General features: G+C 41.8%; 1 protein-coding gene across 1 annotated transcript in view; it reads left to right on the forward strand.

Moving 5' to 3' along the window:
* Window positions 1-18,633, forward strand: part of LOC147447244 (uncharacterized) — a 68,648-nt gene extending 50,015 nt beyond the window's left edge. Inside the window, exons 2-3 of the mRNA XM_086523594.1 lie at window positions 18,113-18,409; window positions 18,500-18,633. Coding sequence (XP_086379720.1) covers window positions 18,113-18,409; window positions 18,500-18,633 — 431 coding nt within the window. The remainder of the gene's footprint in view (window positions 1-18,112; window positions 18,410-18,499) is intronic.
* The last annotated feature ends 1,363 nt before the right edge of the window (window positions 18,634-19,996 follow it).

The raw sequence follows: 19,996 nt of genomic DNA on the forward strand, positions 1-19,996 counted from the left end.
AGTCCTTTCTCACGCAAAAACTCTAAGAGAGAGAGCCCGAGGTGCAAACTCTTTCAGAGAGTTTTAGAGAGAGAAAGAGAGGGAGAGAGAGAGAGAGAGAGATTCTATTATCGTCCTCGGAGGTCAAATATGACTTATGGGAATAAAAGTTACATGTGATGTAGTATGTGTATTGCTGATGAGTGTCTCTCGATGCTCCAAAATTGTGGTGATGAGAGTCGCAATGGAGAGCCCACAGTGTGGTTGGGAGAGGATGGGAGAGGAAAGTGTGTAGGTCTAAGTCATGGCTGAAAATGTGGGAGAAGCAAGTTTGGATGTGACCAAAATCTGATCACTCTAATAGTGTGTGGTACTCAGACTCTTGAACTTGTAGTGAGCATAATTTGCACAATTGATTTGACTCTTCTCCATTGCCCCAACGCCCTGCTCGCATAGAAGGAAATGGGAGCTAAGCTAAATGGTTGTGATAGTGCATATCACCGACAAGGGGATAGACTCAAGAATGTTAGTGTGAGTACGGTTTCCTCTTTCAATGAAGAACATGGTTTTGTAGTTGGGGGCAATATGGGTGGTGTAATGTATGAATCGTGACCCATCGGATTTCTCCCAAGCCGTAATACATTGGTGTTGTAGAAAAGCTTCATTCACTTGGGAGCCAATTGAAGCATCATGTAGCAAGTGTAATGCATCCCATCTCCCAAACCACTTCTTTATGTATCGCATCCATCCCGTGCTCAAGATCTTGCTTTTATGCGTCTTTTGAACTTTTTGCTTGCTTCCCATGCAATTGTAGGAAGTCGATGTGATGGGTTTTGACGTATCTTTATCATGTACTCCACAACCCTTTCCATGCCCATAACCTCAATTGGAAGAGATCCCAACTCAAGAAGTAGGAGCATATATGGTGTTTGTGTCTTAACTTGGAGAAAGTTTGTAAGGAAACGCTTTTGGACATTCTCAAACTCTTTCCAAGTAGATTTTGAAATGCTCCCACCCCACACTTCAACTCCATAAAGAAGAACCGGTGTCACCAATGCATCAAAAAGGTACTTCTTGAGAACCCAACACTTGATGTTTCCCGCATTACACATGTTCTCAAATGCATAATACGCTCTCTTTCCCGCTTCCAAACAACACATAGCACATTCATGCCACTTGTGATTGGAAGGAACCTCAAGGCCAAGGTACTTAAATCTCTCAACAACTTCAAGTGTCTCATTGTTGTACACAATGCATGGCTTCTCCCTATGGTTGGTTTTCACAAGCATAACCTTTGTTTTGGATTCATTCACAATCAGCCCACTATGCAGGCAAAAGTTCTCAAGGACAACCATAAGCTTTTGTGCATCTTCTAGTGTGTGCTAGAAGAACTACATCATCCGCATACAACAAAAGCACGATTACCACATGCAAATAGTGACCACTTCAATGCCTTCTTTTTGCATAAAGTCAAGTACCATTTGTTCCAATTGATCGATGCATAGATCAAAGAGAGTTGGTGACAAAAAAAATCCTTGTTTATCCCCAATAGTGCTTACAAAAATTTCTGAAAATTCTCTTCCCATGTGCAATTGACAAATCACCTTCTCATAGATTCAAGAAATCGTAAGCATAAACTCACTTGGCACTTGGAGTTCTTCCATTATTCTCCACAAATTGGTACATGGAATCATATCAAAGGCTTTCTTAAACTCCACAAAACAACAATACAATCTCTTGCTTTTCAACCGACTTTCCTCCATGAGAACACGAAGAGTGACAAGATGATCAATGGTGCTATGGCATCGATGAAAACCCGCTTGTCCTTTTGCACACTTGTCACTCTTTAGGCCAATCACTCAATTTTATCTCCATTATGGACCCAAACAACTTTGCCATAAGAGACCCAATCATTATAGTCCAGTAGTTGTTTACATTCTTTACATCCCCACCTTTATGCAAAGGCTTAACCCAATTAGTACTCCAATCATAAGGCATACCAAGTTGAAGTGCAAGGTTGAACATATCACACATCCACTCATGGATAAAATCTCCCATCCATTTGATCATCTCCGGCTTGATATCTTGAAGATTTCCTAATTTGCGAGTGGCCAACTTTTCAAGCCGACCGCATACATCCTCAATAGTAAAAAAAAGAGGACATACATGGGAGTGAACCATAAAATTGTATTTTTTCAGCATTTGGTTGCTCATATAATTGCCTACAATGTGTGTATATATCCACAAGACTCAAGTTACCAAAATTCTCAACCCGCTTGCCCCTCAAGTTTCTCCAAAAATCTTCCACATGCACGTGCCTTTTCTTGGACTTGAAAAACTTGTTGCTTCACTTCCCATCTTCTTCTCTTCTTTTGAATCAATGCCTTGTATGTATGCAAATGACTTTGATAGTTGTCTTTGTCTATAGTTGCATCAAGCTTTATCAAGGACTTTTGAGCACCTTGACATTATTTATCAAACCACCCTTTGCGTGATCTATCTTTGTTGATACCATGGAAATGCTTTATGGCAAAGCATTCTTTGGCACAAGAACACATAACTTTCTTGAAAGCTTCCCATTTAGTTTCCAATGGTGTGTGTGTGTGTGTGTGTGTGTGTGTGTGTGTGTGTGTGTGTGTGTGTGTGTGTGTGTGTGTGTGTGTGTGAGAGAGAGAGAGGGAGAGAGAGGGGACACTAAGACTTCTTTTGAAACAATGGGGAGGCCCTCAAAGTTGAAATCCTGACACTAGGTTAAGGACCGTAGGAAGTCCTTGAGAGCATCATATGAGTTTTCCCTATGGACGAGTGCTACTGCCGACTACTTACCCAGTCAATGCAGCCTCTCTAGTATCTCTCTCAAATTGGCATTGTCTATCATCAGAACTCTCTCTCTCTCTCTCTCTCTCTCTCTCTCTTACTCTTTCTCAAAGTCTCAAGCCTCTTTCAAAGAATTTTTAGTCCTTGTTTTGAGTTTTCATAGTCCTCTCTCTCTCTCTCTCTCTCTCTCTCTCTCTCTCTCTCTCTCTCTCTCTCTCTCTCTCTCTCTCTCTAGGGAGTTGGAAGAAGTTCACTTGTATTATCGTACTTCAATGGATGAAAAAGATCCATGTCACTATGGAAAGTTACTTTTACACATGCGTAATAGCACGCGTATGCTCATTGCCAATGGTGCATCTTTGTGGAGTGGAACCAATGGATTTACATGTAGGAAACATAATGGGGATAGTTTGATTGACTATATGTTACTCTCCAAATCCATCATGTATCGCATAAAGAGTTTAATGATTGGCCCATGGATCCCAAAATCACACCATGTGGAGAAGCAACTAACCAGGATAATCTCAGCCAAAGGGAAGAGAAAGTATCACTATGTATGGATTTCAAACGGGCACCAATGTACATTGAAATGGTTGAGCAAAAGCTATGGATGACAAAGCTTCAATATGACTCACCATTGGAAACTAAATGGGAAGCTTTCAAGAAAGTTATTTGTTCTTGTGCCAAATAGTGATTTGCCATAAATCATCTCCATGGTATCAACAACGATAGATCACGCAAAAGGTTGTTTAATAAAGAATGTCAAGATGCTTGAAAGTCCTTGATAAAGCTTGATGCAACTATGGACAAATACAACTATCAAAGTTATTTGCATACATAGAAGACATTCATTCAAAAGAAAGAAGAAGATGGGAAGTAAAGCAACAACTTTTTCATGTCCAAGAAAAGGTACATGCATGTGTAAGATTTTGGAGAAACTTGAGGGGCATTATGGTAACTTGAGTCTTGTGTATATGTACACACATTGTAGGAAATTGTATGAGTAAGAAAATGCTGTGAAAATGTCATTTTATGGTTCACTCCATGTATGCCCGTTTCTTTTACTCTTGAGGATGTATGCGGTGGGCTTGAAAATTTGGCCATTTGCAAAGCGGGAGACCTTCAAGGTATCAAGCTGGAGATGATTAAATGGATGCAAGATTTTATCCATGAGTGGATGTCTGATATGTTCAACCTTGCACTTCAACATGGTATGCCTTATGATTGGAGTACTAATTGGGTAGGTCTTTGCAAAGGTGGGGTTGTAAAGAATGTAAACCACTACCGGACTATAATGATTGGGTCTTTTATGGCAAAGTTTTTTGGGTGCATAATGGATATGAAAAATTGAGTGATTGGGCTGAAGAGAATGACAAGCATGCAAAAGGAAAAGCGGGTTTTTGTCAATTCCATAGCACCATTGATCATCTTTTCACTCTTTGTATTCTCATGGAGGAAACTTGGTTGAAAGGCAAGAGATTGTATTGTTGTTTTGTGGACTTTAAGAAAGCCTTTGATATGACTCCATGTAACAATTTCTGGAGAAGGATGGAAGAACTACAAGTGCCAAGTGAGTTTATGCTTGCGGTTTCTCGAATCTATGAGAAAGTGATTTGTTGATTGTGCATGGAAAGAGGAATTTCAAAAGAAATTGTAAGCATATTTGGGGTTAAATAAGGATGTCCATTGTCACCAACTCTCTTTAATCTATGCATCAATCAATTGGAACAAATGGTACTTGACTTTATGCAAGAAAAACACATTTGAAGTGGTCACTATTTGCATGTAGTAATCGTGCTTTTGTTGTATGCGGATGATATAGTGCTTCTAGCACACACTTTAGAAGATGCACAAAAGCTTATGGTTATCCTTGAGAACTTTTGCTTGCATAGTGGGCTGATTGTGAATGAATCCAAAACAAAGGCTATGCTTATGAAAACAACCATAAGGAGAAGCCATGCATTGTGTACAACAATGAGACACTTGAAGTTGTTGAGAGATTTAAGTACCTTGTCCTTGAGGTTCCTTCCAATCACAAGTGGCATGAATGTGCTATGCGTTGTTTGGAAGCGAAAAAGAGAGCATATTATGCATTTGAGAACATGTGTAATGTGGGAAACATCAAGTGTTGGGTTCTCAAGAAGTACCTTTTTGATGCATTGGTGACATCGATTCTTCTTTATGAAGTTTAAGTGTGGGGTGGGAGCATTTAAAAGTCTACTTGGAAAGAGTTTGAGAATGTCCAAAAGCGTTTTCTTACAAACTTTCTCCAAGTTAAGACACAAACACCATATATGCTCCTACTTCTTGAGTCAGGATCTCTTCCAATTGAGGTTATGGGCATGGAAAGGGTTGTGGAGTACATGATAAAGACACGTCAAAACCCCTCACATCGACTTCCTACAATTGCATGGGAAGCATGAAAAAAAGTTCAAAAGACGCATAAAAGCAAGATCTTGAGCACGGGATGGATGCGATACATAAAGAAGTGGTTTGGGAGATGGGATTCATTACACTTGCTACATGATGCTTCAATTAACTCCCAAGTGAATGAAGCTTTTCTACAATGCCAATGTATTACGTCTTGGGAGAAATTTGGTGGGTCACACTTCATATATAATACCACCCATATTGCCCCCAACTACAAAATCAGGTTCTTCTCTGAAAGAGAAAACCATACTCACACTTAACATGCTTGAGCCTATCCCCTTGTCGGCAATACACACTATCGCAGCCATTCGGCTTAGCTTCCATTTTCTTCGATGCGAGACAGGGCATTGGGGAAATGGAGAAGGGTCAAATTGACTGTGAACATTATGCTCACGAACAAGTTCGGGACTCTGAGTACCACACACTACTAGAGTGTTCAGCTTTTGGTCACATTCGAACTTGCTTCTCTCACATTTTTAGTGACTTAGACCTACACACTTTCCTCTCCCAACCATAGTGTAGGCTCTCCATTGCGACTCTCATCACCACAATTTTGGAGCATCAAGAGTCACTCATCACCCATACACATACTACATCACATGTAACTTTGGTCCCATAGGTCATATTTGACCTCCAAGGATGATAATAATCTCTCTCTCTCTCTCTCTCTCTCTCTCTCTCTCTCTCTCTCTCTCTCTCTCTCTCTCTCTCTCTCTCTCTCTCTCTCTCTCTCTCACACACAAAACTCTCAGAAAGAGTCTGTGTGCTCTCTATTAAAAAAACCTCTCTGAAACAGTGCACGAGGCGTGGACTCTTTTTGAGAGTTTTTTTTGGAGAGAGAGAGAGAGAGAGAGAGAGAGAGAGAGGGAGAGAGAGGGAGAGAGAGAGAGAGAGAGAAGATTTTTTGTGCTCATGCAAATGGAAATTAGAGCGATAGCGGGTTTCATTGTGTCCATTGCCTTTCCCCTCATTGTGAGCTTCATCAGTACCCTTTTTAGCAACTGTGGTGAAACTAAACAGCTCAAGAAGCCTTAGGGGGTGCACTATGTAATCATGTTAATATATAACGTGAGTTTTATAGGAGGGGTCTTAAAATACAAAAATTTTAGGCAATTTAACAAAGATACATTAAAATAAGGGGTTTTTATATTCAATTTTGGAAAAAAAAACATAAAATAAGGAGTCATTTTATTCATTCAGACATGTTAAAAGAGGGGTTTTTTTAATACACTGCAAACATACGTTATATAGGGGGATACTGAACGGGGAACCCCTCGAGCAAGAAGCCGTCACAAACTCCTCCAAATTGAGATTTTCATGTTGTTTGGACTATCTTGTATACATTGATGGGTGTCTCTTCTTGGCTGGTTTGGCTTCATGGAGAATTGAAAGGACATAATTTACCATTAACAGTCTACACGTTTTAGCTATTATTGAGTTTCTTGTGGACTCCAATCTTCTTTGTTGGCATGCCAATTTTCTCCCTGCCTATCTCCTAGTATCCTATTTATTGTGGATAACTTTATCTTTAACCCTCTATTTCTACATATGGGTGAATTTGGTATATCCAACAAGTGGCTTAGAGAAATCCATAAAGTCAAACCTCTGTGAGCTGCTGTTGGCGGATACGCCGCGACGGACGTCAGCACAGCGAGAACTCACCTAGCAAGATTTGTCAGCTAAGGATGAAGCTCGACCCGTAGGCGCGTGGAAGCAAGGACCATTGACTACTTCCTACAGAGGTCTCTATCCAATGTCTAAGTTACAGCCTTCAAGAGTACACAAGAGGATATTTTTAACAACGCTTTCAAGAGCCAAATACCCATCAAACTTTCTCGAAACACTACGAAACTTGAGGGAAATCCTATTAACACCAATAGGTCGCTCTCCCTAAGGTCCGTGGCCCAAAACCCAAACCCTAAACACCCGGTGCAGAATCGCGTAGGATGTCTGGTCGAAATTTACAGGTCCTTGTTTTCTAAACTAGAGTGCCTAATGTGTAGCTCTACTCATTGTGAACGTGTGGATGTGCTGAAATACAAAAACAGACATCATATGCTCACCGAATCACCAGAAAGCTTGTGGGTCAATCTCGGGAGACCGGGCTGTACACCTACAATGTAGGTGTTGGCACGTAGCTCTCTCCAGGGGCAACACGCTGTACTTCTCCACGCTCGATTCCAACCACCAGTGTGCGCATAGCGTCAAGATAAACTCTCACTCTCTCTCATACACAGAGTACGCTCAACTCACACAGACAAACTTATAAAGATGACAAAAGGTTTTTTTGCATTAAGGTCAAAAGTGGTATAAATACCTTACAATCTCAAACCCTAATGTTCCAATTTAACCAGTTACTAAGTCTAAATGTCAAAAATGGGATACAATTTGGAAGCTTCTGCAAGCCCCACTATTTACAAAGGTGAAATGACGGTTTCTTCTCAATTAAGGAATGATTACAAAGGAAATTAGTATCCCGACGGGTAATCATCCTCCATTCAATGTGTCCAGCCACTAACACTCCCCCCTCCTAGATCATGTCGTCCGCGACATGACAGTAGAACTCCTTCTTCAGTGGAGGCTTTCGTGCATCTTCAAAACAGACTCATACCGTGCATGTTGGACCAGTAATGTAGGGCCGAATATATTTGTATCGATGGTGGTGAAGAAACCGGTGTAGAAGGCTTTTTCAAAGGCCTGGAGATGGTACGAGGGCAAAAACATTATTGGCTGGTAGAGGGCATGTATCACCTCATGGGAAGGTTGAGCAGACAGTTCATACGCACATCTATATGTATCTTGGAAGAAAAATATGATGTTTGTTGCCTGTCCAGGTTTAAAGATCTCAAAAACTGCCAGAAGGGTTTTACATATCATCTTGAGCATAATGTAAGAGAGGTCAGGCAAGCCAGTGAACAATTTAATGGCGCCCGTTAGGGTTTTCACCATGTATTGCTCACTCATTCTCTCACCTACCTTCAAGCTTGGCAGCTTTGGGTAGTTGAGCCACGTGGGGTGGATTTTCTTCAGCAGTTCTTGTTCTTTCTAGGTCCGCATCCTTGGTAGAGGGCAAAAGCTAAGGTTGTCTCTAATTATTTCAGGCGCCTCTACCAAATGTACTAAATACTATGGGTATTTAGTTAGCCATGCCTTCCTCCATTTTGGCTGAGAGTCCACAATAAGCTTAACACCTTTTGGTTTGGTGATATCTTCTTCGTATAGTGGCACTATCGGCTCCTCTTTAATCCTCTTGTTTATTGTAGCAGCTTCATACTTGAGAAGAGGATATGGGAGAGAGGGTTGTAGCCATTCATGTCGAATGACATTTGCATCTAATTTCTGAATGGTCATAGACTTCAATATCCTCTGCTCCCACTGCATTGCTTCTTTGGCGGTGTCTTTTATGGCCGTTTCTATTGTCTTTTGGAGATTGTCTTCTTCTTCTTGTGTCAGATCTTGGGGCTCTTGGGATGGTCCCACAAGGATGTCCTCTTGCATTGTTGTGTCCACTAGATCTGACACATTATCTATATCAATTCCTTCCATTGCTGCTGGCCCTGTGCTCAAGTGTGGCTCTTCAGTCTGTTGTTGGCCTTTTAGCTCATCAATCTTCTTTTGATATGCTTTCTTTTCCTGTTCAGCTTGATCCCCTATGGTCACTAAAAGGTCGTTCAATTCAGCATTGGCTTTCTCAGCCTCTTCTAGCTTCCTCTTAGTGTCTTCATTTTCAGTTTGCATCTTCTTGAGATCCTCGTCCATCTTCTTTTTCAAGGCTGCTAGCTCATCTTTCATGGACTTGTTCTCATCCTCCAAACGGCTTTGCATCACTAGGGAGCCCTCGGCCAGCATCAATCTTTGTCTCTTCTCTAGTGTCAACTCCTTTAGGAGTTCCTTCATCTGTTCTTCATACATATCCTTCTCTAAAGCAGTGCTAGTTGAGGCGTGGCTCTGACTCTACCCAGAGATGCCCTTAGCCTCTGGATTGTTTGTTCTTTGACTTTTATTTGATCTTTCAGCTCTATAACTTCATCATGGCTGGCCTCATGTTCTAGATCAACTTTTTCCTTAGCATTCCTCAAAGTCTCCACTTCTTTGGACTCATCGGCAAGCTGGAGTGTCAAGTTGTCCCTTTCTTTCTCCGCATATGTCCGTGATTTGCTGATTTTCTTATACTCCTCATCTCTTTGAAGCTTTTGATTTGTTGCCTGACTCTGACTTTCCAGCTCTTGGCATCTTTTTAGTGCCGCATCCAGATCGGCTTGCAGCTTGGCTTGCTTCTGTGTGTTCTCTTGGTCCTACTTTTGCAGCGTCAACTGGCACAGTTGCATCTCGGCTATGCAGTGTCGCAAAAACAGTGCACTATCAAGTCAAGATAACGGCGGGCTCAAATAAACACTACCCAGAATCAATAAATCCAAGGGACGAAAGATTCACATCCATCAAACAGGCTGATGTTATCATAATGGACGAGATATCAATGCTCACAAGCACAACATTCAACATGGTCGTTCGCCAACTTGTCAATGTCACAAACGTATCAATTCATTATCCATTCTGCAGTAAATTGGTGCTTCTCTTTGGAGACTTCGCACAACTACCGCCCGTCTGTAAGCACCCTGGAACTTTCTGCCATGTATGTACAATTACACAATCGGCACACTTCAAGCATGGCATAGTCCACAAGATGACATTCTCAGTTCGACACGCAGCGGACCCAATATTCCTCAACTTTCTGCATACAATTAGACAAAGAAAGCCAATCGAACAAGACATGACAAGCACGCTTTCAGAGTGCATCATAAATGAACAAGAACTATTGGAAACTATGGACGAAACACCACAATCATTTTCACACATCGCAACGACGCTCGGAGATACAATGACATCATATTGCAAAGGAGTTTTGCAAATGAGCAGATAGTCCAAATAGTGTTAAAAACAAATGCGGACAACGAGCCACTCTTAGAGAGCTGGGTCAACGACACCTCTTTCAATGAAATACACAACGTCGCTATTGGTGCAAAGTGTATGATCACCTCAAATGTAGACTTGGAAATTGGCGCTGCAAAACGGTGCCACATACAGGGTCAAGGATATATCCCACGATTGCATCGGTCTGGTAGACGCGATCACTGTGCTCATAGACAACACAAATACCAGAATCACCATTCGGCGTACAAAACACTCCACTAGAGCATTCAATTTCAAATATTATCACAAATATACATTCCCTTTGATACTAGCATATGCAATAACGGGTCACAAATCGCAGGGTGCAACAATAGCTGAAAAGGACATACTCAACATCAAACAAGTTTTCGCGCCAGGCCTTGCGTATGTCATGTTCTCGCAAGTCACCGAAAGAAGACACATAAGGATCCTAGAGCTTCCTACACCAGACATGTTAGAGCCTATGAGAGATTTGCTTTCAGATACTTGAATATATACAATCACATAAAATTGTATAACTCCGTTTGATATAAAGTTTGTCCTCACTTGCAAATCGTATGATTCATTTCTTAATATCGTGTCTTGTGTTACAGGTTTTTAAGAAAACAACTATAACATGGCAGCCAACAAGGTCTGTACATTCCAAAATCTATGTTCCTTAAAGATCAACATTACGCTTGAATGCATAGAAATCTCGTCTCACAAAATGATTATTCTTTGTCCTCACTTGCAGCTATTTGATATGTTCAAAAGTAACGCAACAAGCACTTCATCCGCAACAAACAACAACGGCTCATCAAACTATCCTACCTTCGGCCAAATGAGAATGGCAAATTTAGCAGGGGAGCATCCATATTCATACATAAAACCACGACCACACTACTCACACGTCCGCAGCTACATCAACTCAATGAAGTAGATACTGAAGAAAAACAGTGACAAATAGGTCAGGTTCGCAACCGAACTGCAGAAAGAAACACTACAAGAGGCTATTCATATTTGCGATGCTCATAGCGACGCCGGCTGGGCTAAAAAAAATAACAGAGAGCACCCAAAAACTCAGATCTCAGATCTGAGTTTTTCGGCGCCCTCAAGCAAGGAGCAGGTAACGCTCTCCCTCTCTCTCTCTCTCTCTCTCTCTCTCTCTCTCTCTCTTTCTTCTCCACACACACACACACACACACACACGCACACACACACACAAGGAGAGGAAGGAGAGCCAGGTATGCTCCTTCCCTCTCCTCACTCTCATGTTCCCTTCCCCTCTTTCTCTCTCCCTCTCTCTCTCTCACACACACACACACATAGTGTTTTTGAGAGAGAGAGAGAGAGAGAGAGAGAGAGAGAGAGAGAAAGAGTACAAACATAAACAAAAACGCACACATACATACATAAACAAAGAATGCACACACACATTGAGAGAGGAAAAGAGAGAGAGAGCATGCATAAACAAAAAACGCACACATTGAGAGAGGAAAAGAGAGAGAGAACATGCATAAACAAAAAACGCACACATTGAGAGAGGAAAAGAGAGAGAAAACATGCATAAACAAAAAAACGCACACACATTGAGAGAGAAAGAGAGAGAAACTAATTTAACGTCCTAGGAAACTAATTAAAATTAAAAGACCTAAAGATCTAGCCGACGAGGAGTTGAACTCAAGACCTATTATTCAAGAGGGAAATGGCATAACCAATCTATCATACTTGGCATGGGTGATAGAAAGGTTATACCATTTATCTCTTTTTATTGGCACACACATCCACACACGCGCACACACACAAGAAGAAGAGAGTTATAACGTCGTAGGAAACTATCCTAAAAGACGTTAAAGATTAGGTTAGATGTAGACTTACGTTAAATTAGATTTACGTTTATTTAAGTTAAATTAAATTAGATTTAGGTTTATTTTTAGTTAGATTTACGTTTATTTACTCTAGATTTAGATTTACGTTATATTAGATTAGATTTAGGTCTCCATAGACTGTGATGCCTGCATGAAGCGGCTGAAGAAAGCCCTCAATGGAATATAGGGTATTGCTGCCTTCACTCATGGTGGGCTCCGTCGATCCAAAAGTACTGGTGAAATGTCTTCAGAAGATAGGGAAGAAGGTGGATCTTTAGGGCGGCAAGAGTCACTACATCCCCGACAATGACCATCTAGACAACCTCTAGTCATTCAACAGCAACTTCAAAGTTAGTAACAAGAGCAAGAACGGTCCAAAGGGCCAATTGCTGTCGTCAGATGTGGATGGAGATGAAGCAGCGTCACCGCCGGAAGTTAACTCTCACATCTTTAGTGATGAGAATGCCAACTCTTGCCGAGTTATGTGAAAAATTATGTGTTAAATCAGTTTTAAGGTTCTTATAATCCCTGTTAGTTTAGTTCTTTGTTTTTAATATAACATAATTTACGTTAGATTTAGATTTATATTATATTAGATTAGACTTAGGTTTATTTAGGTTTACCCACACATACACACACACACACACACACACACACACACACACACAAAAGAAGAAGAGAGTTTTAACGTCGTAGGAAACTATCCCAAAAGACGTTAAAGATTAGGTTAGATGTAGATTTACGTTAAATTAGATTTAGGTTTATTTTTAGTTAGATTTACGTTTATTTAGATTTACGCTTATTTACGTTAGATCGAGTCCACACAAGAATTACTTACAAGAATTACTTACGGTTTAGGGTTTAGGGTTTAGAGTTAGACGAACAGTGAAAAGATCTACTGTGAAAAGATGTTAAGATGCTGTGAAGTGCTATAGCTAGAGAAGAGGCAAAGGGGTTTTGTCCACTACATGCAGTATCATGTAGACGTGGGTCTATAGATTTTTTGTACCCACAAATATAGGTATTGACCAATAAAGACGAGATTATAACCCGGTGGTTCTGATCTCCGTGCACCTCTAGACCGAGGTGTGCGGGGATTATTGGACATGACTAGAGAATGTGAGGTAGAGAGAGAGAGAGAGAGAGAGAGAGAGATAAGATGAAGAATGCCAATAGAATATTAAATTTGTTGTCCAGGTTATAAGATTTTTATCCTCATTATGAGTAGTGACGAGGATGTGGGACCGTCCAACCGAAACACCTATCTCTCAACGAGGGTCTTATGTCCTTGTAATCAATGCAAGCATGCTGTGCGACGGACAAGACGTGTTTCTTTGTAGCACGTTCGCGAATTTGGCGAGTTCGATCCATCTATTATAGATCGAGTTGTTGCCAATTATAACTCGTCGGACTCTGACACTGGCCAACAGGCAGCAATCTTGCAACCCAATAGACGTGTTCGCACGCGCTTTGGTCAAGCAGCATATGTGAGGCCACAAGATGTAGCCTCTGACAGCTCGGGGGATGATCATGCAGAGCACATTCCCAACGAGGCAATGTTTGAGCCCGAGATTGATGAAATGATCGATACGATCATGGATTCAGAAAGGCTTATCTATGATGATATGAAAAGTGAAGCGGATACGCCATTGTATAATGGAGCACGTATGTCTAGATTGAAAGCACTCCTGGTTCTTCTCAACATGCAGGCAAAGTTTGGATGGAGTGACACTAGCGTCACAACGCTTTTCAGGTGATCTATTACAATTAGTTTACTTTAATAAAACTCTAAATGTATAATGATCTGATAGATTTTTACACGACTGTATCGTATTTTTATGTTGTGTAGATTGCTTAAAGAGCACATACTACCAGGTGACAATGTGATGCCAGATTCCCGAGATGAAGCAAGAAAGATTTTGCAAAACTTGGGGATGGATTACAATTCTATCCACGCTTGTCCTAATGACAATATTGGCCGCAAACAGCGTCTGATGGATCGATAAAACTCCCTAAAGCACCATGGATTTTCACAGGAGCCCAAGAACGCAAAGTAAAAGAGACCATTCGATCTTTGCGGACCCCCACTGGCGTAATGCACTCGCTCCGAACGTGTTTTACTAAAGAAGGAAAGCTTACCGGTTTGAAGTCACACGATTGGCATAAAATGTGTCAGGTATGTTCATAGTGGACTTTAATATCATTGCATAAAATGTAGACTTTAATATCATTGCTGCACATACTTTACAGTTTATTTTACCGATTGCCATTGAGGGATGTTTGTCTCTCGACATCCGTAACACAATCTACAAACTTGCAAAGCTGGTGCAATGGATCTCACAAAAGGAGATCAACGTAGACTCCATACCATTCGCCAGACTAAATGCTGCGGAGCTTGTGTGCATGTTTGAGAAACATTTTCCTACTACCATGCTAACCATTCAGGTGCATCTTCTTGTTCACATAGTTGATGAGGTGGAAATAGCTGGCACAGTTTATTCCAGATGCATGTTCTTCTTAGAACGTTTCATGAAAACGCTTAAGGGATATGTGCGTCAAAAGGCACGTCTGGAGGGTAGCATGGCAGAAGGTTGGTTGGTATCAGAGTCCCTAGTGTACATTGGAGAGTGGCTAGATAGATTTGATAAAGCCCGGGACACGCTATGGCGAACCATAGATGATGAGCGCATATCTGGGATTGTCATCTGCAATCTCGGTGTTGAGAAGAAGATGATGGAAGATCTAGAGGCTAAAATCAACCGATTTTTCATGCTTCACAATCCAGTGATGCAAAAGTGGATTTCACAATATGAGGATGCAAAGCAAGAGCGACAAAGGGCACGAATCGAGTGGAGACGGGGAAGACGACCACCGATGCACTATCCGACGGTTCTGGAGAGCCTACCAACATTCATGAGCTTAAGATGGTTGCACAACCAATTGAAAAGCGCACAACAATGCGGTGACAAAGTGACTGAGGAAGAGTGGGAGTACTCTCGGGGTTGCGCGACCAAGGTAAGTTTGCAATGTACGACTAGCTAGTGACTTTATTTCTAAACGTTTGAACGGCCACTCATAATCTTTGTTCGTTGTAGTATAAGTCATACACAGCAGCATGGTATAAAGGTCGACATTTTAGGGTGGAACGGATCGACAAAAAGCGTTTTACTCAAGATTGTGGAATCATGGCAAAATTTGAACAGTCTAGTCGACGATGTTCCTCTGATGCAGATCCTTTGGTGGCGGAACTCACTTACTTCGGCACGCTACAAGAGATTTTGAGGATCGATTTTTGTCCACTTGTTCGACGTGCAATGGTTCAAGATAATCATGGAGGGTCGCAACGCTACTGTGCGTAGAGGAGAGTCTGGTTTTCTTGAGGTGGATTCTACTAAGAAATGGACTAATCTAAGAGACACTTTCGTACTACCCGAGCATTGTGAACAAGTAAGTATGTAAATAGTTAACATCCCCCTTTTACAAGTTATGTGCTTGAAAGCTCTCATGTAAGTTATGTGGCTCTGGCAGGTAATATTTCATCCTACAAAGTCTACATCAAACTGGTGGTACGTCATAGAGGTAGCCCCTCGTAGTGCAAGGACGTATGAAGGCTACCATGTGCCAATCACAACGGCATCAATGGAGGAGATCAGAGAAGATGCTCAATCAGAAGCCGCTGCAGTGGTGCCAGACGAGCATCAAGATGCTACTACTCTATATGGGGTGCATGTAGAGGAGCTACAAAATGAAACAGAGGATATGTGTTTAAACGGAGAGCTCTATATAGATATAGGAAGTTATGCTGAGTTATGCGAGGATGAGAGAGAGATCTCTTAAAGCCACAAATATTGTATTTGAACAATTTTGCTCCGTGTTGTAAAAGCTCTGGCTCTCTAAGTACCTTCCATGGTGTATAACGCTCTTTTCTACTCGCGCTCACATCTTTTGATTGAAAATTCTGAGTTTTCGACTTGCCTCTTCTATCACTCAATTCATTGCGTCATTGTATTTATATGCATCATTACGTCATTGTATTTAATGGTCTTTGCGTCATTGTCTACTCTATTCATTCAATATTAAGTTTAAATATTCGTGTGTTTAATGCAGGTATGGATGATGAGGAGTTTCTTTCTTCTTTGTCACCGCAGCAGAGATAGTGGTACGTGGAGCGTCATCGCTATAGCGCATCATCGCGTGTTCCTACTCCATCCGCATCTCCCTCTCTTTCGGAGCATTCGGCGCTCTCCGAAGCTTCGGCGTCGACGACACAATCTTCACACTCGTCTAGACACCGGCGCTCGAGTGGTGGTGGTGGCGGTTGTTGTGGGGATTTCGCCGCCGATGCCTCCACACCGCCTCGTATTCGACGAGGCTCTTTACCCTCATCTTCTTTGCCCGCCCCCACACCAGCCACAGCATCGCCATCTACGCCAGGTTTTGCGCGGCTGACTGTTCCTAGCAGCTACATACCTCTACCTACTCCGCCAAGAGCCACCCCACTCGACACTCCTCGCTTCGGGGCCCAGACGCCGGTGGAGACACCTGGCGTCCGTACCCCCATCGACACGCCGCTAGAGACCCCTGCCGGGACACCCAGGTTCACGCGTCACCGGCCAGAGGGCTTGCCTTACTCCGTCGACTTCAGCGGCGGCATCATCATGGATGATGACGGCAAGAAGGTGATCTCGCGCATGCGTGGTCTTTGCTCTCAACTGTTTAGACACTACATACTAAACAAATGGAGTGAAGTACCAAGTGATTTAAAAAACAGAGTCATCAGCATACTTCATGATGAGTTTCCCGTTCTAACACGGGATCAGCGCTTCAATGAAGACCTGATGAAGATTCGAATGCGCGAATACTGCAAACACAAGCGTTCCGAAGTGCAAAAAGCAATCAAGCATGGGTGGAACAAGCCAGATTGGCTGGCCAAAGAAGATTGGAAGAATGCGAAGAAAGCACCGCGCGAGAATCCCGACAAGTGGAAGCAACAAAAGGATGCAGCCAGAGCGCGAGTAGAGGCAGGGAGCTCGCACCACTTGGGGAGCGGTGGATGGGCATCATTTGAGGCCGATTTTGTAAGTGTTTTCGCATTGCTCTTTATGTTCGATAGTTTAGGGTTTATGAGTTTTTTAATTCTAACATAATGAAATCTTTGTATGTTTTGACAGTGGTCGATGACAGGACGTGATCCCACACCGTACGAGCGCGAGTACGCAGGCAGGAAGGGCTTAAACGCCCTGATGGACATTCTCAGTTCTCGCGGCGGCATGGTTAGTATTAGGGTTTACTCTTTTCTATTTTTTGTATTGTTTTATAAATGTCGTTATATGTTTATACTTACTGAAAGCTGTCTTTTTTTGCAGAATCCGACAGATACGCCGCTTGGACGCGATGAGACGTCTGACTAGACGACGTCAGTTTAGCCGTAGCTAGATAGCATTAGTTTAGGGTTTCTCATAGCTTATGTATCATGAGACGGATTTTATACGTTTTTTTCAACCATGTATATTATTACATTTGTCACCACAGTTCATTTTGCCAATCAATTCTTTATGCCTATGATGTTGTACAATTGTCATTATTACATTTGCCAATCAATTCATTTTGCCTATGATGTGTACAATTGTCAATTTTACGCTTGTCAATTTTGCAAACAATGCGTCTTGTGGGTGACTATTTTGGGTCTATTATCTACCCTTGCACTTTTTTTAAAAAGTGAATCAAGTACAATATGGTTGATGGGTGGCAGGGCATTCAATGCCCTGTCACCAAAAAAAAATTCTCTCGGGCGTCGCTATAACCGTCGCTATTTATGGCTCTGGAGCGTCGCTATGAGCGTCGCTATAGACTTCTGTGTAACCGTCGCTATCACCGTCGCTATAAGCGTCGCTATATAGCGACGCTTATAGCGACGGTCATAGCGACGGTGATAGCGACGCATATAGCGACGCTCTCGTAGCGACGGTTTTAGCGACGCCGGGGGTTATAAAAACCCAGTGTATTTCCGTCGCTAACAGCGTCACAAGAGCACACAACCTCTTGTAGTGAAATACTCAACAAACTCAAGTTGCAATACAACGAAACAGCAGGACAACTACTTGACGGAGAGGCTCTGCAATTGCGACATACAAAGACAAAAGGCATTTCTTTGTTTGCCATCGAGATGCTACACTTTGGCTTCAACATAGAGCTCGACAAACTCCTTGACCTTGATAGGAAAAACGGTGACATGATATTAAACAAAATTAGGGTCGAGATGGGACTCGAAGAAAATGAACCAATACTGACAGACGAGCATTTCACTTGGCACTTAGATCAAGAGTTATTCAACAAACGCTTCGGAGAAACAACAGACCCGTTCAGAAAAAGAAACAAAACAACAGGTAAACATTGCATCCACTCCTTACGTATAAGAACTACTTACAGCTATCTACAATTCTAAATCAGAACACAACTGACATTTACTTATGCAGTGCAGGGATACATCGCAGACATAAAGTTCGAAATGGAGGAGAGTACTCAGGCAACTCAGACACAGGAGGAGACATCACCGGAGATGCCAGCTTCAAAGAGGCAGCGAGGACAGACAAGGAAATCAACTACATAGTCTACTCGAGAACCCGCACAAAAAATGGTAGGAGATACATAGGTGTGACAAAGAACTACGACGCGAGGAGAAAGGAACACACGAGAAAACCACCCAAAAAAATGAGGAAAGACTTTGCAGCATACCAGCCGTTCGCTGATAATTTTAGGTTCGATGTTTTGCATGCGACAAATAGCAAAAGTGTAGCTCTTGCATTAGAAAAAAAAGAGATCATATCAAGTAGTGAAAATACTCTGCATTTATTGAGTCAACAAAACTCCATTCAGCAGTTTTGTTTACTGATTTTCCCTTCACGCCCACAACCATGAATCTATCGGACTCTTTCTTTCTATGCTTTGTCGCATTTCTGGCTATTGTGGTGACTTACACCACAGTAACCACGATCACAAATATGAATAGCAACAGATCTGGAAGCAACGAAATAATGACCAAAAAGGAATAACAAACACGGTACGTAGACCCTCTACTGCGGATGCTTACAGAGCTACGCATGCATCATAAAGGTATAAAACATCTAAGTGCGCTTACGGCAACAGATTATGCTCACAACCGGTCACAATGCCGTATCGTGTATCGCTGGTTCAAGCACTTTAAAGATCTTCATGGTTCTCAAATGGGTGGCTTCACACGCGTTCTTCACTCTACCAACCCTGACTCTCTTATTAACGAGATTCCTACTTTCGTTGTCTTCACTCTACCAACCCTGACTCTCTTATTAACGAGATTCCTACTTTCGTTGTTAACCCTTTGCCTCCAGGTCTCCATGGGGTCATTCATCACTTTCGCTTTTACTTGTAACTCATCGAAAAAAAATTTTAAGCGTGACAGCAAAGTTAAGTCTCGCTATTTTTATCCAATTTCTTGGATTGGTTCTGTGTCGTATCAAAGGGCCATACTAGTTGCTTTCCAAGAAGAATCTTTCTCTCTCTCCCTCCGTCTCTCTTTCATGTGCCCTTCTCCCCTTGTTTTCCTTTTGTTATGGCTAGCTTGACAGCTTATCACCTTTTCTTCTTAAACCAAGGGAGGGTATCTTGCACGATATCCTCTAATAAATGTGAATCCAAAATCTAGCCAACATATAAACTGATTAAAACAACAGGCGAGGTGTATTACAAAGAACATTTAAAGACTCCACGAAAAATTGATGAGGACTTACAAATACTTTTAGTCCGGTAGTTGAGACAAGAACGCAATCCGTGGGAGACACAATATCATGATCACGAGAGAAGGTATTTAAGACATTACCCACAAATATAATAGAGGCTCTTCGTCTTGAGGGGTGCACCTCAAAATATTTTGGTATGATCACATGCGTTCAAATGGAAGGGTATTTTAATTCATAATTTTTATTGTATTTTAATCA

Source organism: Adiantum capillus-veneris, chromosome 11, assembly GCF_014529385.1.
Source record: "Adiantum capillus-veneris isolate H3 chromosome 11, ASM1452938v2, whole genome shotgun sequence".
NCBI classification, from domain to species: domain Eukaryota; kingdom Viridiplantae; phylum Streptophyta; class Polypodiopsida; order Polypodiales; family Pteridaceae; genus Adiantum; species Adiantum capillus-veneris.